The sequence below is a fragment of the Papilio xuthus genome, unplaced genomic scaffold (genome assembly GCF_000836235.2).
Source record: "Papilio xuthus unplaced genomic scaffold, Pxut_1.1 DF827680.1, whole genome shotgun sequence".
Taxonomy (NCBI): Eukaryota; Metazoa; Arthropoda; class Insecta; order Lepidoptera; family Papilionidae; genus Papilio; species Papilio xuthus.
The window spans coordinates 7072738-7098455 of NW_013530969.1; the positions used below are offsets into that span (position 1 = coordinate 7072738).

The window sequence follows — 25718 nt, forward strand, 5'->3', positions numbered from 1 at the left end:
TCAGTTGTCTATTTTTATTAGTGGGTTCGATTAGTAGCGACAACGGCCTCTGGTCCGGGTGCGACGCCCCCTGGCGGGCATCCAATTACTCCCACGTTTCTGGGGGTTGCTCACAAAGTTTTTCCTCTACAACACATATCGTCGTTACATGTCATTTACCTAGAAAATTCTTCGAAAAAAAGCTTGTGAAACAATTTTAAATCTGTCAACACTTAATGACAAACTATGAAATGATCTTTTAGACTATTACGATAGACTGTTCAGACTAGAAGTGGGTAAGAGTTTTGTTCTTAAGATCATAACGATTTGTCTACAATTTTATTTCATGAAATGATTATTACAACTTCAACTCTGCTGTACGAAAGCTTCAAAAGTATTTGCATGTAAGGAAAATATGCAATTTGTCTATTTAATGTACGAGGAAAAATATATAAATTGAGGTATAATAAAAAAGCAGGTTATGTAAAAGACATTTATTAAATAAAATATGCTTATTACGCAAAAACCTAATGATAATCAAAGTTATAATCTGAAAATAATAATGATTTACAAATTAATAAATGATGATCGCTTTTTGAATCCAATTTGTTTTTGCCTTAAACACACAATTGATAACTAATTTAAGGTCTAATGTCAAAGTATCGATACTTAACATAAATCACAATCATCATGTTCTATGTCAACAAATAGTAGACGAAACGATCAGATCTAGCATCTCTAACTCACACAAGACATGTACATCTGTCACTTCATCGTTGCACCAAGTTGATCAAGACGATATGTTCGCCGCGCACCATCAGCTGCGGGACATGTCGCCTGCACTCCCATACACCCTTACCAATAGGTTTCTCTGTCACTTTCGGCACAGGATACATCGCCGCCGCTGTACCTTTGTCGACCGGTGCACCTGAATATTACAGCCCAAGTTAACTATTTAACAAAAAAATGGTATCCGTTAGAAAGAGAATAAATATTTATTATGAAACGGCCGGAAAATCCCCATAGCCGACGTTTACAAATTTCAAATGTAAATATAATTCTGTCTGCTTGCCTGCCTGTAATATATTTCATATCATGTTACCTTATTTTCAACAAACTGTAGGGAATTTTGAATTAGATCTTTATCGCAAACTATTAAGTTATATTTTTAAATAATTTATGTGAAGAACAACACAAATTAATATTTAAAATCTTAAAGATAAATAGATATTCATGCTTTATTATTTTATCAGATCGGTTGGTCTCTTTTCAACGCATAGGCTGATGTAATAACATTACCTCTTTAGATTGTCTTTTGTCAAAAGTGATCGCTCTATATACACTTCTATATGGACAGGCTATAAGCCGTAGTATTCTGTGCCTATTTAATCTCCGCCATTGGATTGGCGCTGACGGTGGTTAGGATATGAACTAATTATAAAGATAGAATTAACTGTTAAAAATGAAATTTCCAAGCAATGTACCTATCCATTTATAAAGATCAGTGCCACATACCTACAGCTGGTGGTATCTTTCTTTTTGTAACGGCTCTCTTGTGCCAGATCTCCAGTACGTCTGTAAGGGCGAGGTTCCACTGCTTGTCAAAGGCGATCAGATTGGCATGAAGCTCTCCCCTGAGTCCCGCCGCTCCTCGCGTTATCACCTGTGAATAGAAGGGAGTTTAGATAGTACTTGATAAATGTTACATTACGTGTATAGAATTGTTTGTTTTATCTTATCTAGTACTATAGTTATATTTTAATAGATAATTTATCTATTACTAGTCATAGTACTGTTGATACCTGAATACTCTTTCGACGTTCAAGAAAATCCTTCCATCATACTAATATTATAAATGAGAAAGTTTAGATGGATGGATGTTTGTTAGAAGTTATCTCATGAACTGTATGGATCTCGCTGTAAATGTAGAACATAGTCTGGAAGAAAACATAGGTCTATAAGGTTTTTTTTTAAATTCTAAATGGACGGAGTCGCGGGTTACAGCTAGTAATAAACACACGTGAAAGAATAAAACCTAGCCGTCTTTTTTCGTTTTATGATTTACACTGAGTCGACGTTATGGTCTATGTCCGTCTACACTACACTTTAGTCTCTTCCTTTACCTGCACCGTTACAGCATTAGAATCGCAAATCAAAATAACTTTGACGCATAGCTAACGGCCTGTGAAAATAACAAAAAAATATCAGAGTCCCGTAAAAGGCGCTTGCATAAATTGCCTTCATACGGAATACTCGCGAACCATTATGGCTTTTAAAGAACAGGTTATTAGATCCGTTATCGTGTTTGCGGTACGCTTTTATGAATTCAAACGGGAATCGAATACGTCACGGGACTCCAAGTGTATTGAGATTGCTATATGCAGAAATGTTTGTAGGTAACATTAAGTCAAGTATTTAATACTAAGAACTATGTAAAAATTTGAATATTCATCAGTATCTTATTCAAGACAGCATTAGTTAAGTGTCCTTTTAATCGAAGAAGAAGAAGTAAGGCATAATATAACAAGAGAGCAAAATTTGTTCCCCATGCAAACTAAAAAAATGGTCTTGACAGACAGACGGACGGACAACAAAGTGATCCTATAAGGGTTCCGTTTTTTTCCTATGAGTTACGGAACCTTAAAAATATAAATAGAACATAGTAAAGTAATTTAAATAATTAGCAAAACAATTCAAGTACTTTTTACGATCTAACGTATGGTAAAATTAATATAAAACAGTTCACGATACGGGGGGTTCAAAACCTTAGTGCGTAACAATCTCGCTAATGTTTTCCTGGTAACGTATTTGCATTGCGGTGGGTCTGCGAGGTCCGGCCCCTTTCCTGTCAGCACCACATCGTACATTACAAACATACTGCACCCGAGCTATAACTACGGAATATCTGCGACCTTAATACTCCAGGTTGCTGATCGAAGATAAAGCTAGGCCTATCTTTATATGAGACCAACACTATGTTAATTGTTTATATATGAAAAATGCAAATCTGCGGAGTTAATAAAGATATGTTATGTGATTTTAAAAATCTTAGTATGATGGCGAACTACAATACTACTTGAGAAATAAAACACCCTTTATGTAGTAGTATGAAATTCACTTGTAATCATTTAACTAAAATTGGATTTATTTTGTTACAGGCTATTGCTGTGAGTCCGTCAGTGCCACCTACTGTGTTCAGATGTAAACAGGACTTCCATTTTTAGAAAATGCCAAAGAATTGTCTGGTAAGTAAGGATATCTACGGCTCAATAATGCAATTTTTGAATGTAAATCACATAATTTGGCTGGTCATCACAATATTTTTAATTAAGATTTAGTCGCATCAAAACTTGACATCCATATTATTTGCTACTTACGTCATCGTCAAAATTGGTATTAAAATTTGTTCAGCGCCCTCTACCGGACGTAAAGTGCACCAACAAATCTCAAACAAATTTTGATATATTTTGTGGATGACGTTACGAAGGCGCGTATCGCCAAAAATTTATGCTAGGTTCTTTTCTCCTAGACTATAGATACTAAAAACAATGGTCTAGTAAATCTAATTCTTAAGCACGTTAGTTGCATAGACCTGTTAAATATGTAGGGCCTCTTTCTATTAATAAACAAACATGTTTAATCAAAAGTATTTATGATAAGAACATATTCGACTGGTAACATTTCTAATTTTTCCTACTAAATACCAGCATGCCCTTTAATTGAATGGAAAAAAAAATCAAGACGCGTGATATGGAAAAACACCGCATGAGTAGCAAGGTCCTTTGATAAATAAGTATTCCGACTAATATTACGGAAAAGTGACAACTTTATCCTCATTCACCTTTGTATTCCAAATCCCAAGATCGGTTCGTTTATGTCTCGCCTTGGTGCCTAAATGGAGAATCATAATAAAGCTTGATAATGCTATATTGAGTATTTTTTATTGTTACTAAACAGCTCCTTAGTGACGGTTTAAGCACTCGTAGTTTGGTAGATATTTGACCTCGTGAATTGACAAAATTCTGGTTATAACTAGTTTCAAATGTGTTAGTGTAGTCTAAAAATCTGGTAAAACATTGTAAAAACTAATTCTGGGAAATACAGTGCTCTATCTAGTAGAACAGTTTTTTATATAAAATATATTGTTCGAAATAATTAAAATACTTTTTAGATATCATTGTTATATAAAAGCGAATCACTGCTGCGTATTATTTAAATAAAACACGGCAAAGAACTAGATCTTTTTGTCTTTCTCTATTGTAAATTTAGACTAATCTAGACTACAATGTTAGATGAAGTGGTAACAATTCTTTGAATTGAGTTTTAATGAATGAAATATTTACTTTGTTAGGTACAAAGGCAAGTTTATAATTAAATATATTAAGATACTTTTGATAATGATAGTTACAAAGGCGCATTAATATCTATGATGGTTCAACTCAACACTGCTCAGACTTCACCCCAATTCATCGGGCGATTGTCGTATCATAAACTGGCTTAATATGTCAAGGACAGATAAATTCGTTTATCCGTACTGACCTATAATTCAATCAGCTCGACGCCAAACACACGTAAGCACACACACAAGCACGTGCATACACAAACACCCAGACACTCCCGCACACGACCTCGTACCGGGCCGACTCAATTTGTAAGCACCCAGCCAAGGTTCCGCGGATCTCGACAATTTTATATATAGCTGTGATGTTTTTCCCCTGCCTGATATGATGGGAATAACTCCATTTTTTACTTCTTCTGAGAAAACTAAGTTATTAATGATCTTAGCACTTTAATTTGATACTTTCCGAGAAACTGCGAAAAATTGCCGTCAAAATATCAACTAAAAGTATAAAGTCAATTTCAATCTGATTTAATTACAACATTTTTATAGAGTTTTTTTAGAGAGAAAACCTTTTGTGAATTCTAAGTATGACAAACCGGACGCTAACTAAATTGATGTCACCGAAAATATGATTAATACAAGATTTTATATTTGTAAATTAGCTGAACTACACTAAAATACACAATTTTCAACAAGTTCGAATCAAATGGTAATGTGTTAGAGAAGAAATCATAAACATTACAATAATCACAAACAGGTAAGATGTCAACAACAACAAAATGATTCAATTCAAATATTATACAGACGGACAGTTGTAGAAGCGACCGAGACGTTTAATACATGTGAGTGTTTATTACAAAATCAAGGTCCGGATAAGGGCATAGCGTATAAAATTGAGTCTCGACTCAGTGTCAATAAAAATGGCGTCTCTGTGTTCCGGGTGGAAAGTTGTTCTCGCACAAGGTCGGAGGCGCCGCAGTCGTGAGGGCACTGCTCCAATATCTGCACTTGCCGGCTTACCTCACACGATTGCACGACCGACAATAAACCTTGTGGCCAACTAAATTTGACTTAAAGTCGACCATAAATCGGGATTATTTGCACATTAAAATTGGAATTTTGGATATAGTAACGTTGATATCAAATCTTGGCAGAGTTTGATCACTGATGTTGAAACAAAATAGAACGTAGACAAAGTATAGAAGAATGCTAAGATCGTTTTAAGTGATGACGTCACATGTGGGAACTGCAGTATTGTAGGAAGAACATTGAGGCAGGCAATTTAGTAATCACCGTCGAGACGAGCTCAATTGCATCAAGTACGATGCAGGTGAAGGCACGACATCTCGCCCACAGGACTACACTACTATTGATTCACTGGAACAAGAGTCTCGCGTCTATGATGTGATTTCATTTAATTTGGTATATTTAAAAAGTTTACTTGAAGAAAAAATAAACGAACAAACAACGGAGTACAGAAACAAAACACAGCGACGACGCTTTAACCTGAAACTGAAAAGATAGGCATTCCATTGTGTCCATTGTTTGGGCCAGACGAGTCGCAATTGCAATCAGCGAAGAAAGCGGACAATTTGTTTGTTTTACTTAAGTCAAAGCTAAGTCTCGAGGTTAGCAGATGTTTACAAAAACGTCTTTATTTTTGTTTACTTCAATGTGACCTTAGCATTATAATAGAAATGATTTTGTTTACTGCGCCTATACCATGTTTACATTTCCTATCTCCACGATATTTTTCAATAATTGTTATGTTTTCTTTTAACAACAACATAATATTTCAATAGAGACTCTTCAAATATAAAGATCCTTCAACCTTATTTATAGTGAAATTGAAGCAAGAATCTGCTAGAATCGTTGAGGAAAATAAAGGATGTTTAAAAGAATCAACAAGTAATATGAAAGTCAGACATGTCGATGCTAAACTAATGTTCCTATGTATTGACTGTCAATTATTGATATTGATTGGTGATGTTCGCAACTCGCTGCGTCCAATGGGAGCGCATGCTGCGGCGACTCATCAAGTCCCATTAGAAGCTGCACTAGCGCTGCTGCAAACAAAAGCAAAAATCTAACACACTATTTATAGAATGAAACAGGAACAATACAATCATAACGTCTATTAGATTACAAAAGAACTAAGCTTTCAATTAAAGATAATTTTGGTGCTATAGCGACGTCCAAAAGGTTTCCGAAGGAAATAATCGTATCGACTCCAGCAGCGTCCTATTATTGATAAACCTAATTACGAAATCAAAATCCAAATATACCTATTTATCAATGATCCTGGACAAAAAATACTAAACCAGAGACACGAATATAATCAACAAATCTAAATTGTATGTTGAAATTACGCAATAATAGAGCGCCCAACGCCCTTCGCCTTGGTATCCGCGAGCCAAGTGTCCCGGCCCGTGACATCGCTTGATATCTGCGACCATTATAGCCGCACTATTTCAGTACCAGGAAGACATGACGCAGACCTGCGGCCTTACCAATAACATGGGAATCTGGAGACAGCGCAATCTAAAGATACAATATAAGCCAAGTAGCGCGATATTCCACAAGTATTAAGATTGTTCAGGTTATTTAGATTAAAGACATCATTTAGTTCATGACAATGTCCTGTTTATCGTAATACATACATCAGTTCCTACATCACCATAACATATTTAAGATATTGGCAATTAAAAGTTTGTCATGTTAAGTATCCTTTGAAATTACACTCTTTGAACGAAGACAAGCAAGTTTGGAACACAAAAATACGAATATCAACAGTTTTAAACTTTAATAGAAACAATAGATTAATTATTTCAACGTTCAAGTGTAGTTACGATCTATTACGATTGCGCCCGGACTATTATAAGTCGAACGGAAGGAAAATCTATAAGTTTCGTAAGATGTCAGACAAGAGAAGGCTGCGACGCGGCCGTGGTGAGTGCACAGCGCGGGGAGGCGCACGTGACTGCAATGCGAGATCTATCTATACATAGTCCTGATTAACTTGAGAAAGCTTTATCAGTGCTCTACAAAATATGAAATTCAAAGATATTAATTCCACGTATGGAGATTTTAAATTCGCTCTTGAAGTCATCTTCTTTAAAATATTACTAATTATTTTAGTTGCAACAGCCTATGGTATTTTGCTATGAATTTAAATAGATTTCAAAATAAAGAAGGCGACACCGGTCACGACAGTATTTACGAAGAAAGATCAAATTCTTTTGAACGTATAAAAGGATTGTTAAAACGATGAAAGTGAAAAAAAATCCAAATCTGCGAATCAAAGTGCGCGGCTGTGGGTTTGTGCTCAGGTCACGTAGAGCAAGCGGCGAGTGAAAGTGCACGAACGACGGAGCTGCGATGTCTTTATTTACAGATCGAACGAAATCGCCGAAAGTAATGATTATATCATTATTGATTATATCATTACTTTCCGTGATTTATCACATTTGACTTCATTAACATGCGTTCTAATTGTGTGATAGGTGTCTGTATGTCCGTTCCACAATATACTCGTAGTAACCTCCAAAAGCCGGTTGTCCAATATGATGGGTGAATTGTTTGGTAAGCTTCAAGAAGTCACAGAGTATTAAACTCAGTCGGGTTCAACGTTTTACTTAATTATTTAACAATTATTTCACTTTATGATAGGTCAGGTTACTTGAATGTAAACTTAAGATTAAAACAATGGAAAACGTCAGAGGTAAGGTTAGTAAAGATTTCCTATAATTTTAGTAATGTTCCTTTTCATAAACATTTATTTCTTTGTATTAATTTTTCTAGGTTACTCTTAAAATAAACTCGTTACTCTCTCTAATAATCGACGATATGGCTCCAAACAAAGATCACCGTCACCAATTTCTCTGTGTTAGTACAAGCTGTATTAGAAAGCAGTCGCGGTTGTTAATATCATTACGTTTTTGTTACATGATACTAAGTAATATTGGTTTATTAAAATATTTTGTGAGAAACATACAACGATACAAAAATTCCATAATAAACCAATAGTACAGTGACAATCTAAACTAACACCGAAATCCCAGACACGAACGGTGACCATTGACCGCTATAGAAAGTAAATAGCTTTTATTATTCGTACGTGCGGCCTTCAAGGCCGTTTCCTTATCGCCACATGCTAATACCGACTCTACAACTCTCGAGATTAAGTCCAAACACGATAATTTCCAAAAGTGGTTATACAAAAAAAAAACAGTCATGTGTACAAGGTACTTTGAGCTTTATTGACTAGCGATAGTGGTGAGTTTAGAATAACGTAGATGTGGTGGAGTCGTAGTATAGTGACAGTTAAGGCAGGCCATCGGCGTCCCCAGCGCGGTCGCAGTGAAAGTGAACGGAATACGCGGAAGCTTGCCAGGTGGAGGTGGAGGTGGAGGCATGACGCGATGGCTATTTGCTTGCAGCCGCCGAGCACCGGCTGCCTTCAATATTCAACAGCCAATAGAACATGATTGAAATACATGGACATAGATTGTTGATTAGTTAGTTTCATCTTTGTTAACGTGATATCATAACATACATATAACGATTTTATTAAATCATGTAATAAACCATAAGTAGTTATCTTAAAAGTGGTTTATGAAAGTGGAAATAGAAAGAACCGAGATGGGGAACGTAAACCAATACTTTCCAGCCACGGCTGAATTAATATTCGTTCTGTACAATTCGTATGATCTGGTTAATCTATTTTGACTATTCGTGGTATCGAGAATGTAATATCTATCATAGTGATTGTATGATAGCCTGTCATAGTTAGAAATGAGAAATATAAATAAGTAAAATAAATCTGAGTATGTTACAATCAGAGTAGGTAAGTGGTCCTTTGAGTGTAATTTGTATAGTTCATACATACTAATTGTTTACACCTACGAGTTTGACAATGTTCAGTGGGTGTGGGTGCGACAGCATAGAGGTTGGGTTGCGCAAGCGCATTGCTCTAGATCCGGCACTAGGCACCACGGTCACGGTCAACTGACAATGTTTTTGTCGCCATGTTCCGCCACACGATCGACGAATTTGATAGATTCTATCTGCGACATTGAATTCATTAATGTTCATGTTGACCTTCGGAATATTTTGCATAATAAAATTGATTATTTTATATAATACTTTGAATTGTTACTTACTCAGTTATTCTTTGCTTTGTCTTTGGTATGATTATTCTGACTTCAAATTTCTATTTTAAATAAGCTTTAATGTATTTACATTACTAGTATTTACAATAAATGGAACGTAAAATACAGCATTCTTATTTGATTTTTTATCTGTCCAATTTTTTGAATGATCGTTTTTCTAGCGATGAACGAAAACGAACGCGACTAGAATGGTCTTTATGTCACTTAAAAACCTATACTTTTTGCTATAAGGTTTTTATCGAACGAGAAACGAAAACTAAAAAATTGGCAATGAACTAAAATCGTTCTGAATGCACTGCTTTACAATGTCCAAAAACTCTTAGGCCGTGACTTCCGTACTTTTTTCTCTCGACGACCATCGAAATAAAAAGGTAACAATTTGGCGCGAAGCACGTGATCAATAGTCAGCCATCTTGGCCAAAATGTCATTGATCAAATATTTGACTTTACGATACTTGTTACAATATGGAACTTGTAACAAAAAACTACAGTAAAAATGAACGGTTTTGGTAGAAAGGTGCTATAAAACATTAATTCACATAATAGCGTCACCATGTTGCCTTTTATTGAATTTTTCATATGACTCTACCTTTATCTTCATTCTAACTACGAGTATTAAGGAATAGTATAATACTAATCTATTATTCTTTGTACTTCTTAATATATTAGTACTTTTATTTTCTAATAGGAATATTTTATAAACTAGTCTTTGTGTTTTCGATGAAATGTTACAAAATAAGCATTCCGCCATTGTAAAATAACCCAAATATCGCCGTGAGTCAACGTTATTATGAGTAATAAAGCTTAATACTGCTTTCCATGAGTCGCGAACAAGGCACGGGCAATATAACGTTAATGTTTCCTTTGAGAATTAAATATAACTGCGATTAAGAGAAGTAACAACAAAAAGCTATTAAGGGATACGAAAAAAATATGTCAAACACTTTTAAAAGAACCGCATACACACAGATATTATGAGCAAACTCTATATATAGCATCCCTTTATTATTTTCCAAAAGCAACTTTGATGACAAGCTCTAAAAGGTAACACTCGATTAAAGTATTAAAAAAACCGTTTTATCGCTAAACTGTTCTTCCTTACAACGGTCTATTGGTGTAATTGAATAGTTGGCGAACTTCGAACAATAAGCGATAGCCTTCAAGACGAAAAAAAACAACTGCACAGTGCATCTAAACCAATAAGGAAGGAAACCTGCTTTGAAGGCGGAACTCTTAGTGGCGCATGAAACCATAGCCGAAAAAAAATAATACCGGAATCGAACGAACAGACCTTCGGCAGATACGCCGCAAGGCCGAGCCCTTTATCGCGTGATAAAAACAACAAATAAGGTGATAAGTGGGCGCCGAAAACAAATCTAGGAGCAAGGTCTCGGTCTAACTTTGTGGGTAAAGGTCAATGTCGGTGCTTATATCATATTTATGAGGTCAATATCAAAACGTCCAATTTTTCCGGCGTCTCAACTGTGACGTCACCTAAAGACAGTTGACATCGACCCTGAGTCAGTTGAACACTAAGCGCTGACCTTTATAAGTGGATACAAACGTAATCAGGGGTTAAAAAATATTACCAAAAGTAATAAAGTAAAAAAGAAAGAAAGAAACTTTCTTATGATGCTCAAAAAAATTACTAAATAAATGATCGAAAGACTAATCCTTAATCGACTTTGAAAAACAAACACTTTAATATTCTGTAACAGTTTAGCATCATAATCGCTCATATAATCGATTAAACCTACAAATCGATTGTAATATCGATATCATTGCTCGTTGCGTTCAAATCGTGATTGCGGCGAAAGTGAACATCGTTCGCCGCCGCATTGTAATTTTCTCCAACAAAACGCTCGTAAGTCACCCGCTGAAGACACGACAACATGATTGGGTGAACGGACTTAGTAAATATGGTCGTATACAAGAATGGATTCGTGTTATACGAGTAATTAGAATCTATGGATTTGACGTCCTCGGTGGAATCACGAACTATTTGGTCATAGATTACTTACAATTATAATAACATATTCTTTTTATGTTGTAACTGTTATAGTATGCTTTTCAATAAAATAATAGTTTTTAAAGCATGATAAAAGTACCGAGAAAAAAAGCTACGAGTAAGTCCCGGTTTTATGCTTCTACGTGGTTACGTCGGTATGTTTGATTTCTACAGAAATGATTTGTAATAATTCTGAGAATTTTGATATTTGTCATAAAAATGGATAAGGAAAGATACTAAAAGAGCACTTAGTTTTCATCATAGTAATGTTAAAAAGTATAATTTAAATAGGACTACAGTTAATGTCTATTATCATCATAGGCCTTTTTCTGTTCGTAGTGGTAAAAAGCTATAACAAAATCGACGTCATAGGAAAAGTGAGGACAAACAATTGCGCAATATTACATCAACTATATCTTGTTCTACTAATCTTAACGCCAGGTATTGTAAAAAGTAATAACATTTCAGATTTTGACAAAAAATAAGTTCTAAATAAGTCTTGCTATGGAATTATGAAAATGTACTCGTGTCGTTGTCAAACCTCTTCAAATTCTCTTTTGATTCGCCTCGACTAAATCCGCATAAAAAATTGTAAATTTGTTTACGGACAGATTTATTCATTTTGAACCGTTCCTTACCACATTTCACAGTAAGTAAGTGGCTGTACCTGATGGGGTAAATACAATTTACATTTCAATTATTCCAATAATTCATCGATGAACAAGTAAATTGACATTTAGATCAAGTAACCATTTAAGGAAGTTGTATGTTAAATTAACATCATTATAGCATGATACAAGGCTCTGCGCTAAAGATCACTAATATAACAGTATTGGTAAAATTAAACACTTATACAAGATACTTACAGTTAGCCATAATAAGGTCGAAGCGTATTTGTTTTAGCATATTTTTGTAACCTCACATATAAGTTAAAAAAAAACTTAAATCTTCAAAAATGATAAAAATACCTCATACGCCGTTAAGTTTCTTCACGGTTGTAGTATAATATTTTTTAATGTTCGTAATAATTCTAAATTGCATGCAAACTACGCAACAGCAAAGTTTCCGCGTGTCCTTGTTAACTTTAACTGCATTTTGGCTATCACGTTTAAACGCAATGTTTTCGTAGGAAAACTCAATTAAATGTTTAAAAAGTCTTACCGCTAGTAGGAACTAGAATACTGAAGGTCTCTGTGTAACTTCCTTGTCTAGATATGGCTGTGATCCTAGACAAAACGGTTATAATTGTGATAAGCGTATTGTTATTTACTTATGTTTTGTTTACTTTTATCAAACCGGTATGAACCAGTTATAGTTACAATTTTTTTGTTGTTTACAACAATCTTAATGTCTGATTATTATTAAAATTATATCGAAACATTACGACTTAACGATTTATCGACATTACGATTAACAACGAGTTTTAGGTTTTTTTTGCAATATTAAAAAGCACATCACAGTAATTTGTGTTATATATAGCAATTAATTCATATTAAACAAACAGAAAACCGTGTTAAAAGATAATGAATAAAATGTTGCCAAAATAAGTCCAGTGACCGACAATATTGATAACGATAGCCCGACATAGTCAACGACGATGACCCGGAGTCTTCTGAAAATACACCGGCAAAGAAAGTAGCAGGAATCAAAATTTTAGTTTTTATTTAAAACAAATACTACGCCGTCCATACAATTACTCTGTCCTGTAGGGTATGTCTCCTTTCTAATGCGATCCTCAGCGTTGTGGATGTCGTTGCATATATTATGGTAGTCTCTCACTGCAGCCAATTATTGTCATCTAGGCCATCGACTCATGACGTCACGTCTGCAGTCTTTATGGGTTATTTTTTAACAATTAAATCTTGTCTGGTTTTTTAATTTAACCTTACAAACCGGAAGTTGTAGGTCGTGTACAAACATGGTAAGTTCAAGTGACTCGCATCCGTTTTGGTGATGTCCAAGTTTGGTGATGCATCAGTTAGATGAGCAATCCGGTAGATAAGGATAGCACGTATCAAACACATGATATACCTAAATGATAGTCAAACTTAAAAACAATGTTGAGAACTAAACGAGATAATAAAAGACTTGAACTTGTACGTCATTAGCCATTTAGTAATACAAACAATAAATCGAATTGTAATCCTAAACGCAGCAAAACAATCACCCATACACACACAGAGACACATCTAAACACAAACTAGCCAACACAGTGACACTAAACACTCGTAAACCTATATGAGAACAATAACATAGTTATCTGAGTAAAACCGCGTTATCAGTCGCGTATGAAAAGTGCACAGAGCAGGAAGTCGCGCGGCCCTGACGCCGGCGCGAGGTCGCGGCATGCGACAAGCGGTGCATCGCAGATTCAATTTGCGTAATACTGATGATAGTCGATCCGTCCTCTAGGCAACGAATTATAAATACCAATCGTAACAAAATGTTACTGATCTTGGATAAAATAACTTTTCGCTCCACTAACAGGAGCAGATGTAAGGTTCCAATTTTAACCATCAACTCTTTGATTCTTTATTTTAGCAGATATTATGACAAATGGTTTCATTTAACTTTTGATTTATTAATAGAGAAAATCACTCGTTAACAAGTTTTAAATGGTTAGTAACAGATAGAAGTATGTATAATAAATACAGATAAAAATAAGTATATACTCAGATCTAGTACTTCCTATATTATTCAACTAGCACAGTTTCTGTAGTTGTTGGCTGGAATAGGCGCCGCGATTAGGATAAAAATCGGTAAGACTGTTATATATTTAGATATTAATTTAGCCTTTAAAGCGCTATTTGCTGGGTTTTTTATATGTATCAAAGGTTTTAAAATTAAAAATGAAAAACTAAACTCTGGTTTTGGTGAACCCCCGCTTCTACAAATTTTATTTACGTGAACTCATTATGTTTTCCACTATCATACACCCCAGGGGTTTTCCGGGGTCCCACATATCCGCTTTGGGTATGACTGGTGTAGAACTTGATTCCGTTGCTATTGGCAACACAACGGGCCGCGCATCGCTATGCATAAAATTACTGTACATAATGAACATGTCGTTCATCCTTTGTCGAGATGCAAAGTGAAATCATCCAAGTGCATTTTGCGATGCGATTGCGTAGGATGATACTACGTGCATCAGTAATATAATGTAAATACTTAAAATCTATTATTTATCAAAGAACTGCATCCCTCAATTACTATTATAATTACATTTTATTTAACCGTATTAATTGTAGTATAAACGCAATACAATACAATTGCGTGATATTTTAATTGAAACCTTGTGGAGTATTTTCCAAGGCGATATTCATATTATCGAGGCGTCCGCTCCCGTTGAGTGGCGGGCGCCGAGTGCGGGCCGAGTGCGGCGTGCGGCGCGACGTCGGTAGGCGGAAGCGGCGCGCGCGCACCCGCGCAAGGCTACGCTCATGACCTCGCATCGTCTTTGTCTAGCGCTATCTAGCGTCTGTTTACCCGCGAGGCCGAATGCATCATACCTTCGCTGCGTACTCGACATCTAAATGATTATTGAAACCATAAATTTATCGTTAGGGTACATTACTTTTCAAACGAAGCCTTGAAGATAATGGGTGTGATAATGAGGCTGGCCATAAATGTAGATTGAATCGGGACCTAAAACATTTTATGTTTAAAAAAAAGGGCCGAGTCACTATCTGTTTTTCATATTCCTTAAGCTCTCTTAAAATTGAATAGTGTTTTTTTCCTGTTCAATACCATAAAGAGAAAACTTCTTGAATATATTTTAAAGTACATTATTAAATTTACAGGTAACGGCGAGACGTAATTGATCCTGCCGGCCGGATGATAAGTCGAAGGCTTTTAAAGAGCTGTAAGTACATTCGATTCCTTATTTCCATATTAATCATGGCTTATTCGTTATTCGGTAATTCATCGTCTACTTTGATCCTTGCAACCGATAAATTTCGTATCCATAAAGTCAGAAGGTACGCGTTGATTTAAACGAGTCCAAACAAGGGCTTAACAACAAGACAAAACAACAATAAAAAAATAAAACTTATAAGCGGTGCGGAGGAGTTTTTTTTTAAGCGCACTTCGAATGTAGGCGACCTTGCGACGGCTCACAATTCGGGGTGAGCTGGCTCCGCCGCACCGCACCGGTATCACCTCCGACGGAAAACAACAAACACGAGGAAAAACGTACTCCCGTATATTATGCTAAATCATGCAAAATATGTCTTTAGTGACGTGCGAATAGCGCTCTGCTACAATCATATGCCGAGCGCGATGACATTTTGAGTCAGTCGTCACAAATATACGTTCATCTTTGAATAATCTAAGATTAGATAAACGAATTTCTGGCCATTTTATCTTTATTTTACCTTGGGGGATGTCTGTAGTATTTTGAATTAATCCTGTGGTCTCTTATTAAGAAACACTTAATAAAACGAAACAACATTCCTGATTTAGAAATGATAATTTTATTGTATAAGGGACTTGTGGGAAGAAAAGTCCCAAGAAATTAATAAACGTAGTAACGACAAACTAACGCACCACGCATACAGAGTATTTCAGGGTTGCCACTGCCAATCAATTATCTATTGAGGTGCTCGTTTGGGCGTCAAGGCGAGCAGCCCGGTACGCCGAAACAAACTAATGGCTGATAAATGGATTAAATCAACGAGGAAGTATCTGTGCCGTGCACGATTCGTCCTAGCCGGCCCTTGTTCGTGGCACACATGCACGCGTTCTTACACGCACACACGTGAATAGTAACGCGTTGACGCATACACACGTCCGCTGCTGTATCCAAACATACTCACACTTTAACCCGGCGCCACACACACGCAGAGGAAAATGGCCATGAGATAACTGACATCACAACAAGGTCCCGCCACCCAGTAGTACAGTCAGAATGAAAAATTAAAACAATCAACTTTTTCCTTAATTTGCCGTCTAACAAAAACTTTCCTTGCAACGCTTTGGCAACCGACTGAAGTTTCCATGTCAGCAATGCATCTTCTGTTAGGTATTAAATTTTAAATCACGTTTCTTTTTTTCACTATGTTTATGTATATTTCATGTGCATTATCTTAATCAAGAAGAAAATAGACTCAAGACATTACATGTTCAATTATAAGCTGAAAGAAAACTTTTTATAAATTTTCCTTTGTCCAGGTCTATCACGTTAATCAAACCTACTTTGAGGGCTTTAATATTATTTATGTATTATTTGCATAACTTTTCGTGCTGACTGTACCCGCACGTGCAACACGCATGCTGCGTAACACACAGCAATGACAGTGTTTGTGCCGGCCGCCGTCGCGACAGCCGAGGCCTTCAGCGACGACAACATTCAATATTTTTAACGAAGGGCCACACACGCACATACACACAACTTGTGTATGTGAAAACAAGGCTCACGAGTGATCGGAAAAAATTAAGTACATTGTATATTGTATTATAATTACATTGTTGATCTGACGAAGGTTTGATTACCAAAAGGGTCGTATAAACAAATTATATTATTGTTAAATTGTTATCTACTCTATATCGAATTATTTCTTAAGTAAATTGTAAAGAAAGGAAAATACTTTCGCCATATTTAAAACATAGGTCCTTAGGTACTATATAGATACTAGGTATTTTTTATTATCATCAGCTCACTATACATCTACACCGAGGGACTCGGAGACTACCCTATGTTAGAGGTGACTAGGTTAAGTCAACCACGCTGGCAAAGTGCGGGTTGGTTGACTTCACACATATCTTTGAATCTGTACTTAGAGATGTGCAGGTCGCATCACGATGTTTACCTGAATTTAATGATCAAAATATTAATAAGACGTTAAGCTACCTGAAAATACCATATCCCCTTAGGCGCTGTAATAGTTTTTACCCCAATACTTAATGTAATTGTTGATTCCTAATTGAATTTTTCGTTAGTTCCACCAAAATGTTTGTAAGGTCGCGAAGGTTTTTCTTTATTGCATGACGGCTGCCGACAAATTTATATTCAAGGCGAAACAAGCTTGTAATACAATTACCACGATACAAAGGTACTGACATTGACGAATTAAACAGAATTGGTTCAATTAAAATATTTTTAACTTGTACACTAACTTGCTAAACTGAGGAAACGAAATAATTCAAACGATGTCTAGATATAGAATTACACAATTTCACTAATCTTACTAATAATATAAATACGAGTGTTTAGATGGATGGATGGTGTTTGAAAGTATCTCCAGAACACATTTGCTACTAATTATGATTTTTTTTTAATTCCGCGCGGACAGAGTAACGGGGAATCGCTAGTATTATAACATTTTGTCGTAAATATAATTTATTTCTATAACGCTATGCCCTTTTTTGTATCCATTAAATTTCTTAGCTTAACCTTTTAATGTAAACTTATGTTCATGGATTTTAATAAATAATTTTTTCACTTTTCATTTATTAAAGACCTAGATGTTACCGGGATGTCTTTCTGTTCAATTACGTTGTCTGGGTCTACAAGGGAAGGTTTCTACTTCTAGGTTAAGGTTGATATCTACTGTTGTACACCACTTCTGTAGTTACATACATTAAGAAATTCAACGTAATAAGACCAAACCGTAATACGATAGTTAGCCGTAAAACACTCACTAACTTATAGTAATTTACATTTATCATAGTGTTATTAGATCTATATTTATGCTTGCTGTCCCCGCGACTCCGTCTGCATGGAATTAAAAAAAATATTAACCAGTAGCTCATGCAAACCTCCCAGGCTATGTTTCTGTGCTAACTTTCAGCGAAATCCATGCAGCCGTTCTGGAGATACCTTCTAACAAACATCCATCCAAACCATTCGCATTTATAATATTAGTAAGATATATAAAAATGCAACAACGTATCACACTACAATAAAAATAAAGCTGTGTTTTCTGCGACGTATTTACTTAGCACCGGTATAACCACACACACATACCTCGCTATAAAAAAGCACAGATCATAATTAATGTGACAAGTATAAATCGAGAAAATGATAAAACCGAGTTGTTCACCTTCCCTCGGAGCTCACAGCATTGCGAATAAAGCGACACAAACACGACAAGGCTCTTCCTACTTGTCACCGTGACTCATCTCACGCACCCTTTTACCATTACATTGTGCAACTACTCTTTTATTTCAATCCCATGAATCATTGGTTGACACGTTAAAGAAAACTCTATAATTTCACCACTGTGACTTCCTGGTTCGGTTAAAACCTAACGCGGAATAGTTTTTACAATCTTACATTCATTTAAGAGAAGCTTCAAACCAACGTACATGATAAAACGAGAAGTTTTGAAATGAATTAACAAAAAACAATTCAAGATTCCATTTAATTCATCGACATTATCACAACACTGATAGTTCTAAAGACGTTCCTTATTTTTTTTATAACACAGTTATAACGCAATTTTATGACGTCATCACACTATACAACTCGTGTGGTCAATGTCCACTGATAGCTAACAAAAGGGTTTGATAAAGTCGATAACATAAGTGTTACTAAGTTTCCGAATTGTCGCTGTAAACAAGAGCTTCAATAGGGCGTATTCTTTTCGATTGAAACAAACGCAAAATTATTTAATAGTTCTTCAGACCTTTCCTTAGCGTAGTTCTCGTACAGTTTGTATAAGACCATATAGTTGTCAAAACGAGCGTTATAATTCCGCACGCAACAAAACATCTAATGTGCACCCGCAGCTAAAGGCGGGCTCTCACGGACTCAAGCGCATTACAATTAGCTCAATTACCTTCTATTGGCAATGTATTTATGTTCAGTTAAGGGTCGTTTCCTCTATAGCTGCACTAATCGGGTCATTTATTATTTATTAATCTACTACTAATTAAATTACTCATGCAAACTTTATTGCCATTATTTTCTAAAATAACACGAGAACCAGTCCATCAATTTAAAACGATGATTGAAGTCCATCGATACATCTAAGACGTTTATGTGCTAGTCGGCACAGGCGCATCATATTCAGTAGATCTAATTCGGCACAGTCGGTAGCATCAGTCGGCAGTTCCCGCGGGAAATGTTCCGGGTTGGCATTCAGCCAGGAACGCACAAAGGATGCACAAAAGACCGCATCCAGAATTATGACACCCACCAAACTATACATGGTACAGTAAAGCTTTTCGCTTCATAACTGTTCCAGAATACAAAATTATTATTTAGCCTTTTTTGTGAACAAACACTTTCGTCATCACCGCTGCTGACCATTGACATTTACACTTAAAAAAATGTTGGACGTTCAGAAAATAATGTTATTTTTCAACAACATGATTCAATATACAACTCGGGTGAACTGTGTAAGTCTTGAAAGCTAAATATGTAAAAGTACCAAGACAATTGTAGACATTTTTAAGTCCAGTTAACATTATTCCAGTCCAGCCATGCAAATCCCGAGCTGGACTGTAACGTTAATGTAAGCTTACTCTGGAAAATACAATGCACGTTATAGAGTGAGTTCATTATTTCTGTTGTAACCCAGCGCTGGATCGTTGGACTGCGAACCTGCCATAAGGGCTGGGATGGTTACCTTAACTCTGAGTCTCTGGTCCACGCACTGCTTGAGCACGGCGAGGGGGCCGTCTATGTCTTGGATGCGATGTAGGACGTTCTTACTGGTCCTGGCCGGGGGTGGTCTTCTGGGTGTGGGAGCTAGAAAAAAATATTATATATATTAAAATATTTATAGACGTATAAAACATATGTTCATCTCTCTCATTATCTTTGGAAAAACCGAGATAAGTGTATCATGTTTTGTTACGTTACATTCCTTATTTTGTTTCCTCGTGTTTTTACAATTAAACTGGTATATTAAGTTGTTGGCATATTTAAAAAAAATACCCGACACACAAGACCACGCTGCAGTTTCATATTTTATCTTTTGAGAAGTATTAAAAGATTTATTTATATTAAAAAAAATCTCATAATGGTGTACATTAAAAATTGTTTACAAATTTTTACAAGCTTTTCCGTGTTGTTACATCCGAGCCTTTACCGAGATCAAAGAAAGTGATTATATTTCGTATCATGTAGAGACTGTAATCATCACGACAGGCGATTTTGTTTGTTTCATAAATTTGAAGAATCAGTATCGAATCTCGGACGGCGCAAACGAATTTTGTCGATGATTACGCCTCGTTGCTTTTGCCGCAATGTCAGCAATCTGACAACCTGCCATATTTGTCCAAATATCAGCTAATTTATTTGTATATAAGTACAAGTTTTGTAACCTTAAAAATCTGTGACATGTTAAATAAGTTTCTACATACAAAGAGATTGAGTTATAAAAATTTTACATGGCAAGGTCGTGGAAAAGTGTAATGCAATCAATATCAGTAAATACTAAAATATTTTTTTCAGATTAATTAATTATAAATAAACCTCATGTTATTTACTTATCATGTAACAGATTTGTACGCGACCATTAGAAATGATGAGAAAACATAAGCAAAGAAAATTGTTACATAAAAGGCATGCGTGTGTGGCGGCTAAGTACCAGGGTGGCATGGGTCGCGAGCAGCGAGTCGCGGGCGGCCGGTTGCGAATTACTTTCACTGCGCCATCCCCGCGGCCGGGCCGGGCGCTGACCGCGGCGGGGTCGTCGGCCGAGCGCGGGAACGCCGTCGCCCGCGCCCGCCCGCGCCATTCACAAAACCCCGCCATGTTTACACAGATGCGCGCCGAAACGCGTTCCGTTGCATCACTTCCGCTTTGCGTTCCGTTTCGTACATTACGTGGACGCCTGACTTAGTTTCATATGTTTAGTTTATAACTTATTATTCCCTGCACCGTACGTTGTATATGTTCTGATATTACCCTGCCGTGCTCCAGCTTATGTACCATTATGTAATATAATACCTATGTACATATTATGGGATCGTAATACAGTTTGCAGCGTTCCGTCTCGGAATAGCGTAAAATAACATAACAGGTTAATAATAGCACGTTGCCGCTTAAAATAACATAAATAAGCATAGAACACAGAGATAAGTATGGCAATACGATAAAAGTGAGTACGTCGCCGGCGGCTAGGAACGCGCATTCGCCCGCCACGATATCACCACGCAACAGTTGTTATCTACTTCGTTAATTCTGCTCGTAAACATAAGAAAACAATCATATTCCATACATCATCGCAGTAATACTTTTTGTGCCTCGCGCTGAACTACGATTAACATTATTGATTATATTCCATTGTCGTTCGCGCCGAAAGAAACATCGATCGTGTATGGACAGGCATCAAAAACAGATTATAAATATTAATTATAATTCCAGCTGCTTTCGAAAGACGTGTCTTCAAAATTCGCTTCGCAAAAACCGGGCACCGGGACGAGTTTCGTTTTTTTTTTCGTGATAAATCCACGAATATCTGGACGCGTGTGTCAACGACCGTGGGTCCAGGACCGAGACGGGTGCGAGGGGAGGGCGTTGCGGCCGCGTGGAAAGCGGTTATGCAACAAATCCGCACGAGAAAGCCGCCTAGCGAAGTGCACTCCATTTACCATCGCAATTTCATATCTAGATGACGTGATAAAGCCGCGATGGACCTCGTACATCGCTCCAGTCATTCCATTATGCGTTTGAGTAATGATAAAGCTACGATGTTACAGTGTAACTATTATCAAAATGCATAATCTGCAATATAAAGCTGCATCTTCTGCATTACTTTGATATTACCTATCGTTTATAAGGCAACACTTACTTTAATACCTTGGCTTCTAAATATAAAATAATTACATGCATTGTTTTCTTCGATTTAGAAATTTATTGCAAATTGCAATCGACAGAACAGTATAAGTGCGGCAAACGCCGAGTTTCTCGAATTCTAACGCACTAATTAGTTCTAAAATACCCAAAAGGCAAATACAGGATTGGGCAAATATTTACTAGACTAGCCATAGGCGTGCTATAAGATTTTGCCGTCATACGTGCAAGGAGTTTGCAGCTGGTCGAAATGCGAGGCGGCAACTTTCCCGCGCCATTTTCGTCAAATTGCCCGGAAAACAATCGTAGAAAGCACGCGATTGCATGCGCGTTGTCGCATTTCAAATATAATAAATAGTTCATTTTTACGAACATCGAATTTGCCCACTATTATAAATACATAAATACATATGAATAGATAGAAGTGTGTATATCGTTTCTTAAGATTTATATTAGTCCACTATTATAACACCTTAGTAAAAATATTAAGTAGTGATTGAGGCGGACCGTAGAAAAACAATTTGAAAACTAAAAGAATTTTCTATTGTACTATACCGAAAATGTTAAAAGTCTTACTTATATTATAAATGTAAATGTTGGATGGATGGATGGATGTTGGTTTGACGGTATCTCCAGAACGGCTGAACGGATATCGATTAAATTTGGCATACATATAGAATATAGTTTGGAAGTACGATATATACTAGAAAAATTGTAATTACATAAATGTATTGTGACAGGGTCAGCAGGTCACGGGCGGCATGCGAACGCGATGCCACAGATATTGCCACGTCACACCGCTTTCGGTCGGGACAACATCGATTCTACCTCACTACCAAAACGCAAAAAAACTACGGACATACATATCATCCACGACACTTTTGAACGAGATTATAAGACATCCAAAAACAAAAGACATGGTAAATACTCAAGACCCATATTGATTCTCATTTGTCTTACAATCCCATCCACGATCTACATGAATTTTGTAAAAGATTAGTGAAAATCTAAAAACTTATGCACCAGTTACTAATCTCCTAAATAAAACTCAATTAATTAAATCAATTTCACGTCGAATTTCACAGCTGAGAATCGAAAGCGAGACTCGCGTATAGACACAATTCCTATCCATATTAAGTATATTTTTAAACGTAAAGTAAACGATCATATCATATTAATTACAAATAATAAATTCCATCGTGTACTTTCCAGTCACCTAAGCATCCAATCACATACTAGCTCACGTGTATGCGGGCAATAGCTTATAGCGTAGCGTAAAGCGACCTAGCAACACCGGTGGGGTCGTCGGCCCACTGTGACACAGAGCCGTGCGTTGAACGCGCCCGGCGACCCGACGACCCACCCGCCACCCCCGGGGTGTTGTGCACAGATAACTGTACACTGCTATATGCCGTGAAGAAAAATAATATCTCAGGTGATTGGCATCTAAAATATCCTTCTTGTGTAGAAATAAACACAAAAAAGTTTTTATGCTAAAATCATCTTTGGAGTTTGTTTTGCATCAGGTTTTTTGGATATAATATTGTATTTGCTTATAATTATAAATCTACACTTCACATGCAATCATTAGGTGTAACTAAGAAAGGATGCTAAATATGAAGAATTTGTCTGCAATCACAGAAAAAAGTAAAATACCAAATATTACCATTTTTTGTACACACATAATTTTTTTAATAACTTGGCCGCTAACTTTAAGCTGTGCACCGCTCACCTCCAGTTCCTTTATGCCCATACACTTCAAATTTAATTCTGTGCAGCTACTCATATGATGTTCCGAGTTGCCAAGGTTTTTGAAAAGGACTATACAATAATTAAGAAATTTGGCAAAATATTATGTTTCTTTTAACAACTATTTTATCCATTCTGGATATCTTCCAGGAATAAGGAAATAAAAGTTCTCATTCAAATGCAGGAAAGCGTCAGATATTGTGTTCAATAGTTCATTGAAACTAGATGGCGCTTTCAGTCAGTTTTAGAAGTAGGCATAGTACCTCACAATTTGGCACATTCTACTGCAGATTACTCTTGTCCCGAAAACCTTTCTAAATTTTAAACAATATTTTATGTCACAAACATATATTCAAAGAAAATCTTTGTAAAGAAAATCTTTGTACTTCCTGTTAGAACAAACATTACATCACAGACATAATCTATGTGTAGAATTACTACAATCTCAAGTGTTCAAGGCCGACGGCCATTACTATCTAATGTTTATATCAAATCAATTATATCTATAACCTAACTGTTGTTTTGGCTGGAAATCAAGGTACAACTTCAAGGGGAACAGATAAATATTATTATCACACAATAACATTACATCAAAAACAACAAAGATATCTAAAATTATCTCAAAGACAATAAAGTTGTATGGAAATGGTGAATCCCTGTATTTATTTTTAAACAATATGTAATACTTTTTATAATAGTGGTGTATTTTACACAAAACTGATTGAAAACTATTGTTCAAAGACTGATCAATCTATAAAACATTAGTCTAAGCAAAAATGTTTCAAAAATTAACATAAACATAGTAAACTAACCTCACCTTCGTATTTGGCAAATCGCTGCCTATTCGCTTCTGCCAACTGTCTAGCTTCTTCATTTTGCCTTTTTTCCTTTTCTTCCTTTTGTTGCCGGACTAATTCACTGTGCCCAACAGGAACAATAGTATTTTTACTTTGAAGAGAAGCTTCAAATTGGTCGACACTGTTGTACATAGGAGCATTTTCAACAGGCACTAAAGTTCTACTTGAATAAAGTGTTTTGACTGGATCAAATTTTGAACTGCACGCACTTATTTCTGAATCAGAAGTAGAAGAATCTCCTGACATTGCATTTATTAAAATCCTTAAAATTTAAAACAAAACAACACTACCAAAATACAAAATATACCGGTTTGACATTCGGTGACAATAGCTGTCATAACAGCAGGTTGCGTTCCGTTCCGCCTCTACATTTTTGTGCAATTTTTGATATTGAAACAAAAAAATTATAACTAATTTAAATTATAATTAAACTTTTATTTTAAAAGTAATTTTTCTCTATTAACTTTAATGTTTAATTTATTACATTGAACAATTCCAACCGTATGCAGTACGTAGTACACAGAGTCAAACATAGATGGCAGTGTTTCCACTTTTTTTTTAATTTATGACTTCAAAAGCGAATTTAAATATTACAAAACTTGCATGAATTAAAGTTCGTATAAGTTTTTTATTATAAAATATACGTAAAATGTAGATAACGTACATATTAAAGCACTCGCACCTACATTGCCTTTACACTTCTTCATTGCAAATTATATCAATTTGCTCATGATAATTTTTCCTATATTAAATAATTAACCAACTAATTATTTAAAAAACAAACAAGTAAATAATGTAATTACATCCGGCATTATTAAACTTTAGGTTAGGCTGTCAAAACCGACCGCCAACATCTAATCGGAGAGGC

The 25718-nt window shown here is 35.9% G+C and overlaps 2 protein-coding genes across 4 annotated transcripts in view; one reads left to right on the forward strand and one right to left on the reverse strand.

The window, feature by feature from the left end:
* Eip74EF (Ecdysone-induced protein E74) overlaps window positions 1-25718 on the forward strand; it is a 141131-nt gene that overhangs the window by 25793 nt on the left and 89620 nt on the right. For both annotated transcript variants that reach the window (XM_013311211.1, XM_013311212.1), the window contains exons 2-3: window positions 3138-3224; window positions 15301-15362. The gene's annotated coding sequence lies outside the window, so the exon portion shown is untranslated. The remainder of the gene's footprint in view (window positions 1-3137; window positions 3225-15300; window positions 15363-25718) is intronic.
* On the reverse strand, window positions 499-25175 carry Lsm11 (U6 snRNA-associated Sm-like protein LSm11). 2 transcript variants are annotated; one of them, XM_013311214.1, is made up of 4 exons: window positions 24811-25175; window positions 20071-20192; window positions 1495-1642; window positions 504-907 (listed from the first exon to the last, which is right to left on the reverse strand). In XM_013311214.1, exons 1-4 carry the CDS (start codon window positions 25094-25096, stop codon window positions 750-752), a joined length of 714 nt encoding a protein of 237 aa, XP_013166668.1. In that variant the 5' UTR covers window positions 25097-25175; the 3' UTR covers window positions 504-749. The 2 variants fall into 2 exon arrangements, with proteins under 2 accessions (XP_013166669.1, XP_013166668.1); XM_013311215.1 differs by lacking the exon at window positions 20071-20192 and having other exon boundaries at window positions 499-907; window positions 24806-25175.